This window comes from Empidonax traillii, unplaced genomic scaffold (genome assembly GCF_003031625.1).
Source record: "Empidonax traillii isolate 1590-97213 ecotype Southwest subspecies unplaced genomic scaffold, ASM303162v1 scaffold544:size423439, whole genome shotgun sequence".
NCBI lineage: Eukaryota > Metazoa > Chordata > Aves > Passeriformes > Tyrannidae > Empidonax > Empidonax traillii.
This window is the reverse complement of record NW_020955737.1, coordinates 362,438-384,722: the sequence shown is the minus strand read 5'-3', so window position 1 is coordinate 384,722 and position 22,285 is coordinate 362,438. Positions and strand designations below refer to the sequence as shown.

The 22,285-nt window shown below is 38.6% G+C and overlaps 1 protein-coding gene across 10 annotated transcripts in view; it reads left to right on the top strand.

The window, feature by feature from the left end:
* Positions 1–22,285, top strand: part of EML1 (EMAP like 1) — an 81,294-nt gene that overhangs the window by 12,207 nt on the left and 46,802 nt on the right. For 4 of the 10 annotated variants that reach the window (XM_027897495.1, XM_027897496.1, XM_027897502.1 and 1 more), the window contains exons 2-4: positions 15,113–15,295; positions 18,218–18,280; positions 20,314–20,446. In XM_027897495.1, the coding sequence (XP_027753296.1) occupies positions 15,113–15,295; positions 18,218–18,280; positions 20,314–20,446 (379 nt within the window). Of the gene's footprint in view, positions 1–15,112; positions 15,296–18,217; positions 18,281–20,313; positions 20,447–22,285 lie in introns of those variants that run through there. The other 6 variants (XM_027897506.1, XM_027897497.1, XM_027897498.1 and 3 more) reach the window with 3 other exon arrangements.

Here is a 22,285-nt window from a genome sequence, read left to right as displayed (position 1 = left end):
TTTAAGTCTCTAGGCATGCGTGATGTGAAGCTTTGAAGAAGCTGTTGCCTGGCCGAAGCCTCTCTGGGGGCAAGGAGAAGGATAATAATGTTTGTGGTTTTGACATTTTCTTTCTTCCCATCATGCAGATATTTTAACACAAGTGAAACAACTGATTTTTAGTGAAGATCTTAAAATTACAGAATTGCTAAAACTGTCTCTTTTGTGGTTTGCTTTTAATTTGGAACAGTTGCTAAAATCAGTAGTGTGGAAAGCCACATATATTTTGTCAATGTTTTAATACATGGCATTATAAACTGGTTAATCCATTTAAGAAGTGGAACAAGAGATTCAAGGGGGAGGTGTTTCAGCCCAATTTTCTTAGATAATGCCCAGTGGACTACTGACAAGTACCAGAAGAGGAGAGGAAAGATATTTGTAGGGGAAAAACCCCAAGCTTTTGGATCTTTTTAGTTCTGTTTCTACATGATGACTGCGAGTCCCATGCTCAGTGAGCAAATAGTTGCAAAGTCTGTGGCAGTCTGTATCCCAAACAGCAAGCACCTTCACCTCTCCTAGCAAGGCTCTTCAGATGCTATTGGGCACTGCTCACGTACCTCCTCCAAGAATTAAATGGATACAGGCCACCTTTTCCTGGCTATTCCTAACTTTTTTTCCAGTCTGAATTCCTTAAAATAAGCATCTTGTGGGAGTGGATTAGAAGTAGGACAAATACATAAGGGACGAAAAAAACTGTTTCAAATGCATTGATTGTGACAGGTTCTTTCTGTTTGGGTGTTCCCAGCACTTCTGGCACTACAGTCGTTTGTATTAACTAAGTTTACTAGATTTAGTAATGACAAAAATATATAAAGGGATTTAAAAACAATTGGTGTTATGCAGCCATCATTCATTCAGTTTTACCAGGCTGTCTGGGTTCATCTGCTGCAGAGACTGTGCACTGTGGAAGCTTTATCTTTACTGCAAATGGAGTAGTAAGGGGTTTTTATAGTGGAAACTTCATTTATCTTTAAAAATAGTGTAGATGATCTGGGTTTACCTACAGTTTATTGCAGTACCTTTTGTTCTGCTGCATACATAGTTGTACCTGTATAAAAATTTAAACTAATTTTGTGCTGTGAACAGCAATTCTGTGACTCCACTGACAAGTCAGCAACTTGTATGGTTGTGAAATCTTTCCTCTTTTTTCCAGTTACAGCTGGGAAAAACTGACATGTTGTTGCTCTTATGAGTCCCTGTTACCTGTCCTTCAGCGAGCTGAGGTTGAGAGCTGCATACTAAATGTCAGTTGTCGTATGGTGCAATCCGTATGAGTAGAATTCCCACTTCCACAGCTGTGGGAGTGGAAATGTGGAGCAGTCAAATAAGCTCAGTCCCCCAAGGCTCCTCCCAAGGTGACTGGTACAGAGTGCAGTGAAGTCCAGGGGATTCTTCTGACCTTTTGTAGGCACAAACCTTGGAAAAGAAATGAGCATTGTTAAAAGTGATGACATCTTTCAGATGATAGAAGTAGCAGCTTAAAAAAAAAAAAAAAAAGCTTTTGACACTTTTGACAGGCCTGTACATGATAATTAGATAGTAAAAAGAAGGTGTGGGTTGGCAAGGCATTAGATATGAATGATATGCGGGTTCGTATCCATTTTTCTTTAAGTGATGTTGCACTGAAGATGAAGCCCTCTGAACAGTTGTGCAAAGCAGAGGTTTTAAAGTGAAAACAGATTGTATCCGTTTGAAATAATCCAAGGAAAGCTGGAGAAAGCTACTGGCACTCTCGTTTCTATTTCTGAATAACTCCTTTGCCTCAGTAAGAAGTTCTTAGTACAGCATATTATGGGTATAATCTTAGAACTGTGCGTATTAGCTTCCAGTTTCACATAGTATTTTATTTATTCACTTTCAAACTGACTTTTTTTCCTTCACTCCACATTCTGAACATTACTCTTCCTACCTCTGCAACCTGTTGAGGACACAAGAAGGAACAGCTAAAGGAGGAGATTGGGTTTGTAGTTCTTACTGAGGAGGAGGAGAAGGAGTGGACAAAGGGTTAATGAAGATGAAGCAGGGCCTTGACCTAACTATAGTTTATTAATTTTATAATTAGTCCATAGGGAAATGAATTCTGGGGAGATATGCATAAAGCAGAAGAAAATACGTGGCTTTTAGTATTCCTGTGGGATTTGGGGATATTCAGCTTAATTTGGCAGGGTATTGTCAGCAGGTCAAATGTATTGGTGGCTGCAGAATTGGGTTCAGGTAGTGCCAGCTGCCCCCTCTCCTACTTCATGTTTCTGGCTGCAGGCGTTGGGTTTTGTGCATGTTTTGGGTGCTGTACCATCTGGGAGCCTGATTCCATACTTTCCACCTCCACACTGGATTCCCAGATCCCTCTCACAACAAATAGGAACCCACTCCTACCTGCTGAAGCGCCTGAGCTCCCAGCCTGGCAGTGCTGCCAGCTCTCTTCAGTACCTGCTTGTGGGAGGCACTCACTCCGTGCCCTGGGACCACAGCTCCCAAATGCAGCTCCCAAAGGTGAAGGTATCCCTGCATGTACTGACTTGAGATATGGGGCAATCTCTTCCATGGAGTTGGTAGCAGCCACATCTGCCTGTATTGCAGGGACTTGTCTGTGGGCAGTCAAGAGGCACTTGCAAGAGCCTGGTCCATGCTGCCACTTTTTAGATAGTATTTTCTCTGCAAATTTTTAGCACCATCTTGATTTATCAAGAGAAGGTCAAGCTGAGCTCTGGAGGACTCAGCACTGTTGGGAAGACCCTTTTTCCACCACACCACTGTCCTGTTTGCCAGGCTGCAACTCTTTCAGAAATCAGATGTGAGCTGCCAAAATAGCAGGCGTTTTGCTGAGTGTGCTGTAGTCTCTCATAGCACTGGTGTTAATCAGGCTTCCTGTACAGGTCTCAGCATCCCAATTGAATGTCCTCCAGCCTTTGCCACTCCTGCCTGTGGAGTCTTTAGCCCTACGGAACAGCTGAGGAGACCCTGACTGAGGGCTGCAGGGGTAGGGCTGGGTAGATTTTACTGATGGTGGAGGCAGGGGACACCTTCTAGTAGATCAGGTTTCTCAGAGCTCCATCCAATCTGACCTTGAACATTTCTAATAATGGGGAATCTGCAGATTCTCTGGGAAACCTGTTCCAGTGTCTCACCAGACACTGAGCAGGTTGAAGACCAGAAGCCTCCAGAACCTGCACCATGAGAGCATAGTCTCTTGCAGAGTTTATGAGCCAATGCTTGGGGAATTCTTGGGACTTGCCTTTGCTGTAGGAAGTTGTCCATGGAACAAAATGGGTTTTTTTATCATCTGGTACAGATCTATGCTAATGCACTCTTCTTGATGTTGTTTTTTTCTGTGGATGAAGCAGCAAGCAAATAGAAAGTTGGAAATCTGGAAAAATTAGAAAAACTCTTAAGCTTTCCTTTTTAAACTCTAGGAAGTTAGAAAATGTTAGAACTAAGGCTGCGTAATGAAGCTTGAAATAAAATTGGTTTATCCATGTGTCATAAGATTTTTTAATTACTTCACCATTCTCTGTAATTTTCACAGGAATTGTACCTCATTCATTTCAGAAAACAGACTTTCATGAAGTCAAATAAATCCAATAAGCATATTTAATGTAAATTTCAAATGCAGTAAATATAACCCAGTAAATTTGACATCCAGTTCAAAAGCCTCCCTTCTTCATGCAAGGGGAGCTGGTAGGGCATTGAACTACAGTAAAAAACCCATTAATTATATTTTTCTAGGAATTTTTCTTTTTTAATGAATAAGGAAGCAGGAACTATCAGTCTGTGAATGACTGCTCAAAATGTTTTACAGTTAAATATTTGGGTTTGGGGTTATTCTTATGTGGATTTGGGGGATTTTTGTTTGTTTTCTTATTTATTTATTTATTTATTTTACTCGATAGGGAGTTTATGGAGCTGCCTTGTTTCCAGCTAAGAGAAGAAAAGAGGGGAGGTGTGGGTTTGCTTCAGTGTGTGTGACCCCTTTGCCTCAGTGGGACTCACTGCTACAGCGGATGCTTGTTGGCTTGAGTGTAACTGGGAATGTCTGATCAGCCAGATGGTTTGTTCTTCTTCAGCTTTTGGCTTTGCAAATATGAAATGCTTGCTTTTGGTGTGAAATCAGAAAAATGGGACCATTGAGGGTGGGTCACTGGCCCAGACAAGCTGTAGCTCTGGGGGTCAGACTTCTCTGCCATGGAAAAAGCCTGAATTCTGGGGTGTTTCCTAAATGGTCATGTTATATTTTGGGAATATGACCACCTGATCTATGTATCTTTCCATGTGATTGTTTATTATGTTTGTGTCTTTTATGTAACTAAATATTTTTGTTATAAAGCTTTACTCTACTAGGCTTTAATTTTGACTGTCTTCTGCTAAACTGAAGGGTATTTTGAAAAATCTCCTGTTTGCCATGTCTGACTTACAAAATTAATGTGTTGGTGGCCAATCTCTTCGCGAACGAAGAACCGGGGAAGGTCTTTCCACCTTCCAGCCTGCGCATTGGATTTTTTAGGTGAGACACAGTGTGCGCGGAACTGAGCCCACCCTTTAATCCTGAGGTTCATCTGCCAGGGCCAAGCACGCTTGGACGGTGGCAGCGAGGTCCTCAGGACGTAGATGGATTGCCTTTACGGGCTAAGGAGCTCCATCTGCCCGGGGAGGGGCCCCGACCGGGAATCGAACCCGGGTCTCTGCAGTGACAGTGCAGTGTGTTTTCCTCTACACCACCGGGGGCTCCACACAAAATTAATGTGCTGTGCTATTTTATGAACTATCTCTTCAATACATTTAGGAGAAATGTTTTTCATTCAGCTTCAGTCCTTTTCCATCTCCTGTAAATCTAGTGATTTTCAAGTTCAGTATGGTGCTAGGCTTAGTGCCCATGGAAGTCACTGCTCTGTGCTGTGTCGGGGAAGTTTACTGTTACCTGGATGCTGTTTTGGGCAAATCTTATCACTGCAACAATCTTTACATACTTACAGACCACTAATCTGTGTTCAGGACTGCTTTCAAAAATGTGCCTGCTTGAATTGTAAATAAAGATTGTACTGTTAAACGATGCCTTTAAAATATTAAATTAATTTAGTTCAAATGGCTATACTTGCCCTGCCTTGTGTCTGTGCACTTCGATACAAAAGTGTGACTTATGCGAGGTCCACCCATGTTTAGAGCTAAGAAAGCGTAAGAGAACTTTTGTCCTTAATCTGAGTGGCCATGTTGGCCTTAAAGGTTTATCTTTGCTGATAGGCTCCACCTTATCACGAAGATTGAAGCTCAGGTGCTTGATAATCGCAGGGCTACAAGAGCCTTGTCAGCCAGGCTTTCTGCAGGATTTGTTCACACTAGTGTCCTTCAGCACAGTGCTCTAAGGAGATGGCTTTTGGAAAAGGATTTGCTTTGCACAGCCTTCACCCATCTAATCGCTCCGGTGAAAACTCATAGTTTCAAGAAGTACTGACTGACGCCAGAAGGAAATCAGTCCCAGAAGTCCTTGAAGGAGAGGAACAGTCATGAGCCAGGCTCTGCTTGGACCTTGGCCTGGGGCTTGTTCCCAGCCAAGGGCAGATCAGACATCTGCTGGCTCTTTCCCTTTTACTGAGCGTTCTCTGTAGCCTTGGGGAGATACAATATTACATTAGTTGATCAAAGCATATTTGTAAACTTTTTTCACCCAAGGTGAAAACTATGAAATAGTTTCTCTCTGTCTCCTCCTCCACAAAAGCCTGAATTTCTTTCAAAAATAGGCAACATGCATTTGTAGCATTGCCAAATGCTTTGGCGGATGGGGCAAGCCTTGGAGTACAACTTGTTCGCTCTCACAGGGCGGCAGGACCACACTGGCACAGTGTGCTGGGAATGGCATCACAGCTGGGTGAAATGTGTGACAATGCTGCGCACCCCATTGTGGTAAAAATAGGAATATGATCTCATGCTAGGGAACCCAGCTAAAAGGAATGCAAATTGTCTTCACTTAGAGAAGTTGCATTTGAAACCAAAAAATTTTTTAGCTTATCTATGTTTCTCTGTTTCCTGAAATAAACCTGAACTCATTTTTTTTATTTAAGGATAGCAAATAGAGGGACTTTTCTTCCTTCTCCTGAACAGACTTAAAGCAGTCATTTTCCTGATTATTACCAGGACATCTAACACTGTTAAATATGGTATCTCTGGCTGTGTTTGAGTCCTTGGCAAGAGCAGTTTCTTTTTTTCTGCATTAATATCAGTAAAGATTTTTTGCTGGAGAGTGGGGAATGCATGATGGGAAAATTGTAAAATAAAAGAATATGTTACTATTTATATATATATATGTGTATGTCTGAATTAAATGAAAGGAAGACTTAACCCTAATTGAAGATGAGAATGGACAATATGGGAGAAATTCCAGTCTGGTATGGGCATCCTGTATACTTTTTTACCTCTTCCATCCGAGCAAGGCTGTTACTAGTTAATTCAAGTACTTCTCAAAAGGACTAGATTAACTGTCAGTAGTGAAAAAATTGTACATGTACTGTGGGAGACAATACTGAACAAGACAGGTTTTAAAAGAAGACTTAAAATAGTTTTCCCAATTTGAAATAATTTTTCCTTTAAATATTTAGGTTGTGATTTGTCTTTGTGACAACCTGTAATGAAGTCTAATATTATGCTGCATTAATTTCTGAAACTAAAATATTCATGAGATACAAAGTTCTGAAGGAAAGTCAGACCAGTGCTGGAAGTGAAACCATTAGCTGAGAGCAAGTAACCAGAGTTTGCAAAAGTGATAAATCTGCTTTAGACATCAAAGACCCCTTCTGCAGGTGCAGGAGGAATGTTTTGTTCTTTTTGTATTATGTCCCTTAGTTTGAGTCTACAGAAAACAATTAATAAAGCTGATAAGCATCTAAGAAATGTAAATGCAGAGTATTTGGGAGTGGTTTTTATCTTACAAAGAAATGCCATTGATTAGAGGCTGAGAGTTTCCAATTCTTCTTTCTCAGAGGATACACTTATGAAATAAGACAAAACATTTCAATTTGGTAACTATGGATTACTTGCTGCTGATGCAGCCTTAGTTTATGAAATCTTTAATTTCTTAAATGAAAAATTGTTTTATTTGCTTGTGTATTTCTGAATTTTAATACTGTTTTCAATTTGTTTTTGAAAAAACATATACAATTTGATTATACATTTCATTAAAATGCAGATTGTAGAAAAATATAGGTAAAAAGTTAATGATCCAAATAAATTTGAGTATCATTTTCATTTTAATATTGAATATGGAAATTAGGAAAATGATGAAATGTATGCTGACCTAACTAGTTTCTTAAATGTTTATGTAGTGATGTCTGTGATGTAACATAAAGGCTGCATTTAACTGCAGATCAGCTACTGGCTGATATACCTCATAGTTTCTTGCTAGTGTGAATCAACTTTTCTCTAGGATGTGGATTAAAACACATTTAGGAGAAGCAAATCTTGCATCTAAGTTGGTTCTTTTTGTCTAACAGTGGCTAAATGAAAGCAGGAGTCTTTTTACCTTAAATCATGTAAGCTCTTGTAGGATGACTTGGACATTGAGGCATAGCTGTGGCATGGAGATGAGAGCCACTGTAGATGTTCGTTCCCCCATGTTCCACAGCCTGTTTTCCTTCTCTTATTCTTAAGGGTGTGACACAGGCACATCCTCAGCACATCACTGAGAACAGAAAATGGAAAAACGCACCCAGCTATTCTGCCTTAATTACCCTATTAGGTCCTTTATTTACAAGTTTGTGTTATCTGTATCTTCAGCTTCTTAACTCCAGACAAATGCCATGGAGTCACTTTTTTCAAATTACTATCCTTGCATGAATATTATGCTACAGAAGGTCATCTTTAATCCCCTGGTTTCTGTTCACAGTGCTGGTTTTTGGGAGTTATTTTAATGGTATGGGCTGATCCCATTGTAATGTGGAGGAATTATAACTGGTTAAAACATTTTCTGTTGATTTCTGTATCCAGCAGATCCAGCACAGTAACTCTGAACTGTAAAGCATTTACACTGATAGGCCTCTTCTGGGGAAAATTCCTCTAATTTATTGATGTTTCAAAAATTCCTTCCATCTTCCTCTTAAGCACTATTGGGGAAGATAATTTTTAACTGGTTGATTTCCAAGTAGAAGCTCATCTGCCATCTGCTTGGGAAAAAGGAAGTAAGCTAGTAAGCTGCTAGCAATAGGTCAACAGCTACAGGCAGGTCAAGGGCACATGCTTATAATTTTGCTGCAGTGATTCCTGACTAATTAGCCACAAGGAACTTTCTGAGAATTTTGTGTTAAGATCGTTTCCTTCTCTCCCATTTTGTTAATGAATGCAGTGCACCCAGCTGTGAGGCTCTGAGTGATGATTGCTATTATGGATTTATCCTTTTGAATTCTGCCTCTAATTTTAGGAAATTATGTTCCCTGTCTTTAAGTTTCTAGTGATAAAACTGTAAAAGGACAAGGTATTCCTCACTGCATGTTGGGAAATACAGTAATAAGATTTTATAAATACGGGACTATAATAGCTATCTGTATTAGAGGAGGGAATATACTGTTCACAGAAGTAACCATCTGTAGTCCATATTAGTAGATGAACAAATATTTGTATTATTAATTTTTAATTAGAATGGTTTAGAAGTGGTTTGTTCTCAAAAGATGATGCTTTACATTACTGTTAATATGGTTCCCAGTGCAGTCCAGAGTAGGGCATTGGGTGGATGTGTGGGTAAGAGTTGTCTCCTTCCCATTTCCTCCTACACATACATACCTTGTGAGGACATGGAAAAACTAATCTCTCTGTTCAGATTACTTAACGTGAGATGTACCTGATTGTACCCAACTAGGGCATCTCCTTGCATTGCTAATTGCTCTTAGGAGCATGCATTAGAATATGGAATGAATGGAAAAGTTGTCCTACCTGTTCAGAAATGGTATGTGTATATAGATTAGATGTAATTTCTTTTTCCTCATAATCAAAACTTTCCAGATAAAAAAGCATATATGGTGCTTGTACTTTTATCCTATTATATATCCTTTTATAGCAAAACAAAGTTAAGAAGATTAGACATTCAGCTGACAACCAGTTTTGATTTACAGAACTTGAGGTAAAGCAACGGTATCTGCAGTTTTATCTGTAGTTAAAAAAATCTGTCTTTTTTGTTTTCCCCCCTCTAACCACACAAAATAACAAGATTAAATAGGATAACATTATTTTGGGCTTTAAATCCACTTGCTTCTCACAGTGGAAAGCTCTAATCTGGTCAAAACAGAGCCTAGCAGCCTAGTCCAGCATGTACCAAGACTTTATGATAAGCTGTTACCCATATGTGTTGTCATTGTCCCCAGGAGACAAGCCTGAAGGGCTGCTGCTGTGTTTCAGGTACAGTACAATGTTTTGCATTAGAAAAGTGAACGGAGGAAAGATACTCAATCTGTGAAATACTGTCAACACTAATCTTTTAAACAAAGCAGCTTGGTGTGGCCGTTGTCAAAGGGAACTAAACCTGCTGTTTTATTTTCCCATTGTTCTCTTGTAGAGAGGGTCTTCTGGTCTGCAAACCAAGGACAGCTGCCAGTATGCCACAGATATCACTAAAAGGAGAATACTTGGTATTTTCCAGATCTTGCATTGAAGCTGGCAGCAATGTTGTGGCTGTGTTCCCCTGTTCCTGTGCCACAGTGAACTGCTTGTGTTCATTTTGCGAGAAGTTGGATGGCTGTCTCTCTTCCCTGTTCTCCTTTTTCTCTCTGTTGCTGTCAACTCAGACACACTGGATCTATCAAATTACTTGTCTGTCTGACTTCTGTGCCCCAAACTCAAAGATGCATGAAATGAACTAAAAAGGGAGGGCAGGATTTTGAAGACATAGGAGATGCCTGCCACAGAGGGATGTTTTTCTGCACTCCTGGAGTTTCAAGCTAAACATGCAGCCTCAAGAGAGGTGAAGCAGAGAGGCCGTTTGAAAGTTGGTGGTAATGTGACTCTGAGGGAGCTTGAAGTTCAAGTTTCTCAATTACTTGCATGAGGTCTCAGGGATGATGAGGGAAGAAGAAGGGGAAGCTGCCAAATGTGTGCTGAGCAACTTGTGCCACATCTGACAGTTTTGCAGTTAGTGGACTCAGAAAACCATGGCCTATATGGGTGGAAAAATGTTTCTGGAAGTGTAGCATCTTTGGTGTTCTGAATTGCTTGCTAGTATATTGGGTCGAATTCAGTCTATAGATCTCCCTGTATTAATTCATCTGCAAGATTGTAGGGTTTTGTTTGCTTATTTTTAATTAAATACTGTTTTTAACTTTCTCTCCTTTGGTGACATGGCTTTCTTAGCAGCTACTGTGTTCTCCCATAGAGTTTGCTGTGTGCTGGGGGTAGAGAATTCCTTTCTGTCCACGTATATCTTTCATAAGGCTCTAGTAGTGGCCCTGAAGTTTCATAGCAATTTCCAAGGAATGTAAATACTTGTACTGACCCATTTCAGGAGAAGTGCAGAACGTGACACACTTACTGATATCTCTCAGTGACAGAAAATATTCCTACTGGTTGAGCTCAATTCAGGCTTGCTGGCACAATCTGTATCTTTATACTAGAAGAAGAGATTCTCTATGTGTGGGTGATGCTGCCTTTTCACTGCCATGTTTTCCATCATCTTTTGCCAAAGACCACCGCTGGAATTTGCTATCCTCAGAAGGCTTACATTTTCTTTCCTGATATCCTGCAGAGTGTCTAAATACAGGGACAACTCTGCAAATACTTTGAGATGCTGCTTTTAGAATGTATTATAAAAGTGTCTAGCAACTGCAGTTGCTAACAAGTTTGGAAGGACTTGGTTATAATTTTATCCTGTTAATTGGTGCTCCAAAGAGGCCATGTAGATTGAATAAACTCAAGTTCGTTTGATAGTCCTTTGAGAATTGGTACCTAATGTTTCTACTGCACAGTCCACTACCATGGTCTGAGCTGAACAAGACAGCCTCAAAATTAATGTCTGCATAATTCAAAGGTGGAATATGTTTAATTAAGTAGTTCTTTTGGGGGGATGGGTGGAGCTGAGGGAAATGGCAAGTCTATTTAATTATTTCCTACACCGTTGAGGTACAGTCCAGATTTAGGTTTTTAAGAAGGTAAAAATTATATAAAATAGTATGCATTTTAATAGGCTTCCTTCTAACTAATAGTGTAAGTACATAATTTTTCTTTAGCCTACATACAATGAAATAGTATTGCAATCATTCTTGTAAACAGCATACATGTCCTGTTGTTGGCTTTGCTTCAGCTGTTTCTTCACATTTGGCTAAGCTCAAGTAATAAATTGCTGAAAAACTGGAGTACACTCTGGAAGCAGATTAATCATCTGACTCAGTATTGTCTTTTAGTTTGCCACGAGAAATCTTTCCAATCTATGAGATCATGGATTAGCTGGTTGGAAAATTTAAAGAGGGGCCTGTAGTACATTCACTTTTTTTGCTGCATTCCCTTTGAAACCTGCAGAATCTCAGCAAAGCAAAACTAACAAATTACTCTTCCTTCCAAGTTTTACCACAAATACATATTACCATGAAAACTCAGGCATCTGAATTGATACCTCCTCATTTTATCTAATTTTAGACGTTGTAGGTGGCATTTATCTCACAAGGTGTAGATTTACTTGCTGCCTGCGGCAGTGGGGCTGGGATCTCTAAGGTCCCTTCCAACCCAAACCATTCTATAATTTGCATGTTTGATACTAATGATTTAGACTTGCCTTAAAATCCATGAAAAGGAATGAATGCTTGTACAAAATGACTCACTGCAGATTTCTTAAAACATGTTGCATAAACTTTGCTGTAAAGTCTTTTTTCTTCCCACTGATAAAAAGAGGTAATCATAAATTCTGTTGATGCTACCCATGTAGGTGATACAATGTCTTTTCTGCCTGTCCGTGGGCAAGGGGTGGTAGTGACTGATAAGTAGATCTAACACTTAAAGACAACTTGTTTGGATTTGTAATCTCCTTCATATGCCTTTCCAAATTGCATTACAAATGTGTGCTAAAATATTCCTTGCAAGTGTCCTTTGCTGTGAGGATGGATGGTACACTGCACAGGCAGGTCACAGATTAGGCTAACAATACTGTTCTTGCTTGTGTGGGCAGAATAGGTGACGTCTGTTGTGACATTCTTGTTGTTGTTTTGTTAGTTTGTAGCATTAATTATTTTTTTCTCATCTGATACCATACCACTTGGCTTATTTGGCTGTGTTGAAGTTGCAACTTCATTGCTCAACATACTGGGATACAATGATCTCAATGGCAAGAACGTTCCATCCTCCACTTTCATAACAAACAGGTTATGCTTATTTTATAATTGAGCTTTGCATTCTTCAGAAAACATAGTTTTATTGTATTCTCTGTCTCTTTTCTAGCTTTCTTGTATATGCATGCAAAGAAGAGGCAAAGTGAAGTATTACTGGACTGGAAGAAATCTTGTCTTCAATCTTCCTGAAAGTTATTACAAGTTTATTCTTTTCTGCGCCCTTGGTAGGGAACTACATCCAGATGGATAGCCACCATAAAAACCAAACAAGCTGTAGGTTACAGAAAAGGATAAGGGTTATGTTACAAAGCACCTGGAAGAATGATGGTAGTGGAAGGCACAGACATGCTGAGTGAGAGCAGAGGAGGGGTTTGCTGGTAGCCTGTTGGTCAGCGAGGGTGCGAGGGCAAGAGTCACAGTGGCAGCTGGGAGAAGGGGGAAGAAGGGAGAGAGCTGGACATCTTAATAGTTATTAGTGGGAGTGATTTCTTAGAGGAATGTAAATAAACCAGTGCCACTGATTTAACACTTGAAGATTTATGTCTGGACAAAATTACTGTTTCTATGCACTTAAAAATTACTGAAATTGATACTTTAGTGAGGATGTTTTCTTTTTTAACAAGGGCTAGAATTGTTTTAACACCAACTGATTTTCCCCTGGATTTTCTTCTCTGCCCTGATTTGCAGATTTGGCTCTTTCTTGTTGGCTGAATTCAGAGGAAAACTATGCCTGATCGTATTGAATTTGGCAGAATGGCTGAAGTTTGAATTTGGCTTGTATTGGTTAAATCAAGCTTTTGATTTGGTTGCCTATTGTCCAGTATGCTAATCCATGTTATTTCCAGCTGAGTTGAAGTGTAAAGTCATTAGAGCACCGTGGGGCTTTTGTTTGTATGAGGAAAGGTTAAGTTCTGCAGGCAGCTCATACTGCTGCCAGCACTGCTGCTAATCTGAGTTTGGGGACTAATTACCTGAAACAGCTGCAGGACAAGAGTCCTGTGTTGAGCAGAAGTCTGAATAGGGCAAAGTTTGGAAAGCTTTGTCATGGAGAAAGTTTTTCAACATTTTTCAGGAACTTGAGTTCTGATTTGGTTAATTCAGAACCAGATACTTACCTTGCTATTATGTTCAACCTAATAATATCCTAGTGTTGACATTTTAAATAAGTCCTGAAGATCCTATAACAGAATTAACAATCAAAATTTAAACTATGTTAGCCTGTGGCTATTTATGGACTGTCAATATCATTATATTGTTTCTGAGTTGTTTTTAATTCAGCTTTTGGAAACCACAAATAGCTGTTGGGGGTGTGAAGGGTAAGGAAGCCAAAACTCAGCTGATTAACAGACGTCAAAAACAATCTGTATTGGGGCGGTTTGGAGATGAGTTGATTGTTAAAAAAAATTTAACGCAATTTTCCCCCAGAGCCTTATGATTTCAAGTATGTTGGATATGCTTTTAAATGTACTCAGACACTGTTGTTTTCCTTTTGAAACACTTACTTTGTTTTAAAATTCATCATGAGTTATTATGCACAAACCGTTTAACTTTCGTTTTACGCCCTTTTACAAAATAAGTGGAAAACTCTGGTTTGCAATGGAGGAGAAATAAGGACACAAGAAATGAAAACAAATACCAGCTTCTTCACAAAGAGAGCTCAGCTTTAACAGAAGAAATCCATGCTGCAGACTTGCATTAGGAGTGAGGGAGAGGTCAATTATGATTGCAGATAGTAGCATAAATATCCATTTTTTCTAGAGGATAATTTATCAAATCTTCAGTTGAAAGCTGTAATCCATGACAAACATTACTGAACATGATCCAGGAAGTTAGTACCCAACTTGTTTTTAGGTTTCAAAGCCACCTAGTTAAATAAAAGTTTGCAGTTCTCTTTAAAAGCTGTACTTTTTTTTCCTCTAATTGGTACTGACTTAGACATCTTTGGTGTTCCTTTTGTCTTCCTTTCTTCTTATTTTTCCTAACTTAATATTGTAAGAAATTACAGTGTTTCTATGTGATAGGAACTGCAGTGGAACAAAAGTGCTCATTTAGGAAAAATATTCTTATTACTAGTTTTGAGTAGAAAGAACATGCAGTCCTCATCAGGGAGTTGCAGGCTTAAAGCTTCTGTGGGTTATTTCCAAATAATGGGTGCATTCATTGTATGCAAAGTAATTACCCTTTTAAGAATTTGCAGGCTTAGAGTACAATTACTGAGTAATTCTGAATTTATTTAGGTTTTTATTTCAGTCAGAGGGAATGTTCTCAAAGCTGGTGGTATAAACTAGGAGTCAGCAGATGGGGTTAGTATCCATTCTCCAGTCTGTGGATGATAACTTGAAGAAGGGTAAGCTTACATATGTATAATGTATCTCTGTCACATCTATGAGAAGGAAAACTCTGGAAGGGTATGTAGCGTGTCAGAAAATGTAGTTCTCTACCTGGATGCCTGACAGTGTCAGAATGTTGTGTTGAGCAGAACAGTGAAGGGGGATGATTGATGATTGATCACTGCAGTTCAGACATGTAGATAATTTGCAGTGGGGCCCAATTAACAAGTGACCCTGAAGCCAATCTTGTCATCACATCTGACTTAAGTGTTCATCTTTTTTATTTGGTTATTTATTTTTATTTCCATCTCTTCCTATTGGTCACTTGAAAACTTTCTTCCTCAAGAGGTCATCAGGGCTGAGGAAAGCCTTCTTTTTACCTGCAGCCAGTTATGGAAGGTACTCCCTGATGGCTGTACATTATTGACAATGCATTTTTCTTTCTGCTGTTTTGCTCAGATGACAGTGCCTCTGCTGCAAGCAGCATGGAGGTAACAGATCGCATTGCCTCTCTGGAGCAGCGTGTCCAGATGCAGGAAGATGACATCCAGCTGCTCAAATCTGCCCTTGCTGATGTGGTCCGACGCTTGAATATTACAGAGGAACAGCAGGCCATGCAGAACAAGAAAGGACCTACCAAAGGTTTGCATTTCAAATAGATGTAAAATACGTAGTGCAATTCAATGAGTGTTTAGTGTGTATTAAAATAGGTTATTCTTTACATCTTGAAATACTCAAAATCAAAAAACCAGACTCTAAATAAAACATACTTGAAATTTGACTTATTAAAGAGAACACATAAAAATCCAAATGGTTAAATCTGTGGTCTTCTACAATTTAGATGAACCAGCAAAGCATTTGCATGTTCTTAGTGCTTAATCCACAATCTACATTTAACCATTGCTACCACTTCTTTACTTTTGATCAAAATTAGTTTATAAACTCTTCAGGGTGGGCATTATTTTCTGTGACTGAAACTCCTAATAGGTTGGGGTTTTTTTAATACAAAATTTTTTTAATACAAAAAATGAATTAAACTTAAGTAAACTTAAAGATTAAAATTAAATTGAAAATGTCTTAAGTTTCTTTTAATGGTGTGGACATAATACAGCTCTAAGCCAGCACAGAGGTGATGTGACTGAGGAGATGGTGCAATACTAAGTGCTCAGCTATGGAGGAAAGGGAGAGCTGTGGTTGTTGCCTGACCATGTTCCAGAGCAGCAGATCCAGAGCCAGCAAGGTGCCAGATGTGACAGAATGTTGTGCTGTGTCACATGTGCCACACTGTGCTCTCTCATGGTTCCTGCTCTGCAGGAGCAGGTTTGTCAGTGCACAGATCAGAAAAGCTGGACTTGAACATCCAGCGCTTTGCAGTTATAAAGGTTGGGTAAAACCCAACCAGTGTGATTTACTGCAGTCTGTGAGGCCACAAAGGCCTGGGAGACTGCCTATGTTGAGCTTAGCAGAAATGCATAAGGTATTTTTGAGAGGTCTTAGGATGAAGAATAGTAGAAAGTAAGTATGACTGACTTCACAGGCTCTCTCTTGTCTAAGCTAAATTGTTTCTTTTGGGGTCCTGATATTTGATATAAGACAAAACCTTAATTTGCATCAGAAGTATGTTATGTAATTATGGATTAGTACTTTTCTCAGCTGGAAGTTAGGACTTCCTTTCATCTCAGTTATGTATTTGTGACTTCACAACAGTCAACTTTCAAATTCAGTTTTGTCATTGATTTAACAGACTGGGTGGGGAACCACTCAATTAATTTGCTGAACTGAGATGTCATGTTTGTCACAAACTTTTGTGTCAGGAGATGAGGAAAGGTGAAAGGGACATAATTACAGAGCCAAATTATTAGTTGGTTATATGTCATGCTAGTTGTCAGACAGAATATGCAGTAAATATCTGTTATCTTGTTTTTGTGTTCTCTTCCTTTTCTGTTGTAATCTCCTCATTTTGTCTTTTATTTAAAAAAATTAAATATCAGATAAGTTAAGTGTTACTAAAGATAGCCTCTACTGTGATAAAATGTTTCATCAAATCTGGTTGTACAAGGGATTAAGAGGGTTCATCTTGCCTGTAAAATAGATATTATCTGTTGTGTGGAGGAAATAAAGTCTAGTAATTACTATCAAGTTGTAACCAAATCTGTTCTTCTTGCCTGCTGGCTTTACTTAGCAAAATACAGACCAGATTTTTGTGGATTCTATGAGCAGAGATGAACTCTAAATCAGGAGAGGCTTTCTTTGTCATGGCAGATTTAGAACCATAGTTCAACATACATTGAAGGAAAGCTGCTGTAAGCCTTTCCCTCTGCCTTCTATGGCTGGTTTTGTGGGTCTTTTGTTTGTTTGTGGGATTTTTTTTTTTTTTTGAAAACATATATATGACATTACTGCTTCTTACCATGTGCGTGTAATTACAGTATAAGAAGTTTTGCTGTAATGATGCAAATGGAGGACTACAAATGTTAATTGCTCTTCCATTGCAAATTACCAAAATGAGTCCTGGTACTTGCCAACTAAACCCACCTAATTTCTGGAAATAATTACTGTTGTGACAGTTTATGTAAAGAGATTTAATTTTTCTGTACATCGGTTGTATCAGTGTAGTCAACCTTATTAGACATGAATTATAAACATGAAACAGAATCTGAAGTATTCTGATCACTTCTTTCTTCCAACTGTTTTGTCAAATATGATGAATTTTACATGATGGCCTATCTTTCCTATAGTGGGCACAACTACTTTATAAAAAAATATATGCAATTACTTACCATAAGTATTTTAGTTTGGAATAGCATTACAGAGACTCTTGATGGAGACTTTTAGGAGAGGGGCTCGCTTAGACAAAGCAGGAGCTGGGGTGGTGGCTTCTCATGCTTGGGCTGCATGAACTGGAGCTGTTTACTTTACTTTTATCATTTAAGGATTAATTCCATGTTTTGAATTTTAAAAAGTGGAATAAGATCTCAGATTGTCCTAGAATTCTTGTCCATGCAAACTGGGGTTGGAACTGTACTGTCAGCTGCTGTCAGCTGCTGTTTTCATTTGATCCATAGATGAAGTAGCTCAGGATTAAAAGTGTGTGTGTGTTTGGGAACATCTGTGCCTTTGGAAAAACAGGATCCCCATTGTATTGTTTAAAGTCTGGAACAAGAAGCTTCATGGCACAAATTACTTCGTTTTTCTGAGTACTTCAGATATCAACTTGATTTAAAGATTTCAACTTTCAAACTTTGAAATCTATAATGGAAAAATGTGAGCTTGTTGTCAGTCTTTGTGGGTATTTTTGTTCTAGACTTGACCTAAGCAGCTTAAAAGCAGTGTACATCATGGAAAGGGAGTGGCTTACCTTGTCCATTTGTGGAGTTCCTTCACTAATGGTGTTTTGAGTTTTTGTTTAGGGTTTGTTGTTTTTTTTTCCCCCCTTTCTTATTTAATTCAACTACTTGGTGGAGTTCAGTATGGCTTCCTGCCTTTGTTTTACCCGTGTTTGTTGTTCTTTCCTTTTGCAATTATTGGTTTGTTTGTAAACTTAACAGCCCTATTAATCCGTAGATCAGAGTATGATTAAAAAAGCTGCTGCTGAGGCTGATAAACTTGTCAGTCCTGCTACCCCAGGTAAGATCTTGAAGCACCAGAACTTCAAAATAAGCACTACTGACAAACCAATCACAACAATGTGTTTGAGTTACTGACTTCTAACAGCAATGGCATGTTTGGGGCTGTGTGACTTGGATGCCAGTTACCACTGGTGTGAACTAGGTGTCATAAATAAAACTAAATAGCTCCAGAGTACACAGGATTAATTGAATAATGCATAGCTTTCCTGAGTGCTATGTAAGAGTTTCATGGGTGTTGCTTTGTACACTAGATGACCTCTAGTTCGAGGAGTGTGGATTGTGGGTTGGTGCTGGATTTGAAGCAAACTCTCTGTTTAAGGTTGCAGGGTTTATTCCTGGCTGCTGCTAGTTTCGATTTCATAAGGTTAAGAGAGTAAGCACACTCTAGCTGGTTTTTAATAGACCTTTTTTTTTTTATATATATAACTATAATGAAGGAAAATATTTTAATCATTTATTTATGTAACTTTAATTGCTGTTCTAATTTGTCATCTCAAAGCCTCATTAAAGTTTTTTGAGCTACAGAAAATTTGCCAGGAACAAGTCCACAACTGCTCAACTGTAGCTACCTGTGATTCTGTAGCATGCAGCAGATTCAGTTTTATACATAGAGATTAATTACTGCAGTGCAGCAATTAGTCAGGAGATAAGCAGCAGAGCATCCAGCACAAGACTGTAAAAAGTATTTAACTTGGAAAAATGAATAATGTAGAAGTAAATGGAATTATCATATCTGAATCCCTCCATAAAAAAAAATAAATAGAGCCATGAGAAGCCAAGTAAATTTTAGACAGAATTAATCTGTTAAAACAGATCATGAAAGCCAGGACTGGAAGGCATCAGTGAGCATGGAGGAAATTTTATTCTTTTTTTATGTCTGTTGATTTGTTTTCCTGTAATCCTTCACTCTTCTAAGCCAAATGAGCCTCATTCGTTTGGTATTTCCATATAGGTTGTTTTTATGAATTTCTCTCCTCTGAACAAATACATAATGAATACATAATGAGTAAGTGTATATTCTAACAAAATTTCTAGAGACAATTTGTCTTGAAAGTTGCATTCCCTAGTAGATCATGTTTACTGACCTAATCTTCTCAAGGCACAGGCTTTCACATCTATCTTTTGTTCAGTCTATGAAAACTTCAGGTGAACAAGTCAATAAATGTTTGCTGTCAGTGCTACAGTAAGACGTTAAAATATAACCTAGAATTGTATACAATTGGTACTGTTTCAGTTTAGCTTTTTAGATCTCTTATCCTTTTCTCGAAGAACATTTTATAGGTATTCTCTGTGCCATCCTCTCCAAGTTCAGTTAAATTTTATCTTATGTTCCTAAGGTGGTGTTTGAATGCAGAGGCTTCTGGCATCATTTCAAAGCAGGCTTGTTATGCAAAGTCCTGTCAAATTTCAAATGATTCAAGCTTTTTTTCCCTGCTGTAGAGAGAGCACTAGTTACGTGTGTGTCTGTGTTTCAAGGCTATGATCCACAGTAGTTTCCATGTTTGTACTCACTGCTTGCAAGTTTTAAACACTGTTTTGGAACTAACTTTTGCTTGAATGGAACTGTTCTGTTATTTTAATACTAATTACAGCTATGACATGTATATCTTCTTTTTAGCCAACATTTGATCAGAAAAATGTAGGTAGATAATGCTGGCTTATTAACTCCACTGTTCTGCTGATTTCAATTGCGTTTTCTGAATAAAGGGTACAATTCCTTTCTGTCAAACATAAGCCCACATTCTTTGAAAGAACACCTTTTTGGGGGAATAGGGATTTCTGAATACATAATTTGCTTGTGGAAAACCTTCAGGAGTACTGAGGAGTGAAGAGCAGGAGTTTCTAGGATGACAGCTTGCCTTCGTTTCTAGCACTCGTCTGGACACTATCCAGACTTTTGTTGTTTGGAGAGAGCAGGATTGTTTTTGGTGGCAACAACTGCTTTTGTGCTTACCAGTAAGCTCCTTGATCTAGGAGCTTACTTATACATACATACACTTTATATACATAAAACTTATACTTGTTTTACAGCAAGACCACTGGTACAAACCCTGCCTTTAAGGACTACAGTTAATAATGGAACTGTGTTACCAAAGAAACCAAGTGGCTCTTTACCTTCTCCATCAGGAACCAGAAAGGAGACTGTACCACCGGCAGCAAAAAGGTAGGCATCTATGAGAAACCTTATAACCACAGGATTGAAAACATGGGATAGCTCCTCCTTTGACCTTCTAGATACGTAGTTTTTCTTACTTTCAAACCAGCAGTCTAAATATTTGGTTCAGAAAGAAAAGGAGATGGATTTCATTCTAAGAGGGTTTAAATTTATTCATTCTAATTACAGCTAAGGTTTCTACCATGAGTACTGAAAGAATGCACAAAGCTTGGTCTTACTGGTTTGTGTTGTTTTCTTGCTAGTAGAGTCTAGCATAAAGAGAATAAAGCATTTTGACTGTGCTGTTGCCCAACATGATGTGAAAAGTAGTGCAAGAATTCTTTTAGTAGCTAGTAGAAAATACGTAATCTGCAGAGAAACTGGGCTATCATTACAAATCAGTATGTTACCTTTGGTGGTTTTCTCTCACTAGGAAAATTATCATAGAAACTGCATGTGCAATGTTAGAAGCATCTTGGGGAGGAGGAAGATTCTATGCCTAGCACATATTTATGCAAATGAAAACATCCATCTTTAGATATCTTTCCATTAGCATGTATTTAAATCCTTTTAAAAATTGCTACCTTGTCTCAATTTGCTCTGTGTGTAGTTGTTTTTAAGTAGGCTAAATGTTTTATACATCTAGGTTATAAGGAACGGAATGAACTGGGTGAAGCAAGTTCAAGTTATGTGAGGCAGTTATTGTGGTGATAATCTGCTGCAGGGTTTGTCTGTAAGGGATAATAGGGTGGGTTTGTTTGGTTGTTTTTTTTTTTTTTTTGTACATTTCTTTTTTGTGTCATCCTCATCATTTTGTAGTGATGATGCTGTCAGCTCTGAGGAGAGCAGGTTGTAGAGATGAGAGCATTAACCTCCTAAGATCTGAGATCTTTCTTGTAAAGGGAGTTTTTCCTTGAAGGGGAGATGGTGACTAAGGATATGCGACTCTTTGTTATTGTGTTGAAGGGGACTGATTTTCAGGAAACTCCAGGTTTTGTTCTTGTAGAGAGGAGAGAAGCTATCCTGTGCACAATTAAAAATGGAAAATACCATATTTGCTCATGTCCCAGAAATGAACTCCTGTGAGCTCTTATGAACTGGAGCTCACTACAGCTGAAGGTTTTGGCAGGTTGGTCCGAACAAGCCCTTAAGATAAGAGCAGGAAAGAAAATACTGTCTAAACTGTTCCTTTATCAGAACTATAGTATCAGAAATTTGAAAATGGGTAAAAGAACTTGCCTTTTAGAAAAGAAAATTTGTTTTTAAAAAAGAGTACTATTTTGTATATGCTGAATTTCAGAACACATTTTTTGCTCTGCAAAATATTTTTTTCTTAATAATTCTTGTAATTTCATTCTCCCTAATTAAGTTTCAAGAGTAATTCTAAAACACATGGGAGCACAAGCATTGGCAGACTTCACCTGTGTACAGAGAGTGTGATTCTTGAGTCTTTATGCTCTATCTCTGAGGTTCAGCAGAGGACTTGCTGCCCCGGAGTAAGGGGTTGAAGTGCAGATCAGGATCTTACTTGTGCTTTCTTTATTCTGGGAATCCTTTACGTAATTCAAGTGGTCCATCTGGTATTGCCTGCAGCCTGGAGGCATTATCCTAGCTTAGGATCCCTGTGGACAAGTGACACCATGCAGCCCTTCCACCTAACTCACATGCAGTCTGGATACCCAGCGTGTGAGTGGGAAAGTCTGTATAGAACATCATTAGGGAGTATTTCTAGACTGTCTTGGTTCCTGTACGAGAAGTTCTTCCACAGGGTATTTAATGTCCCTTTATTGTGCTTTTCCTCTTCTCTTTGCTGAAGAAGGTAGGCTGAAATTGCTTTAAATATGCAAC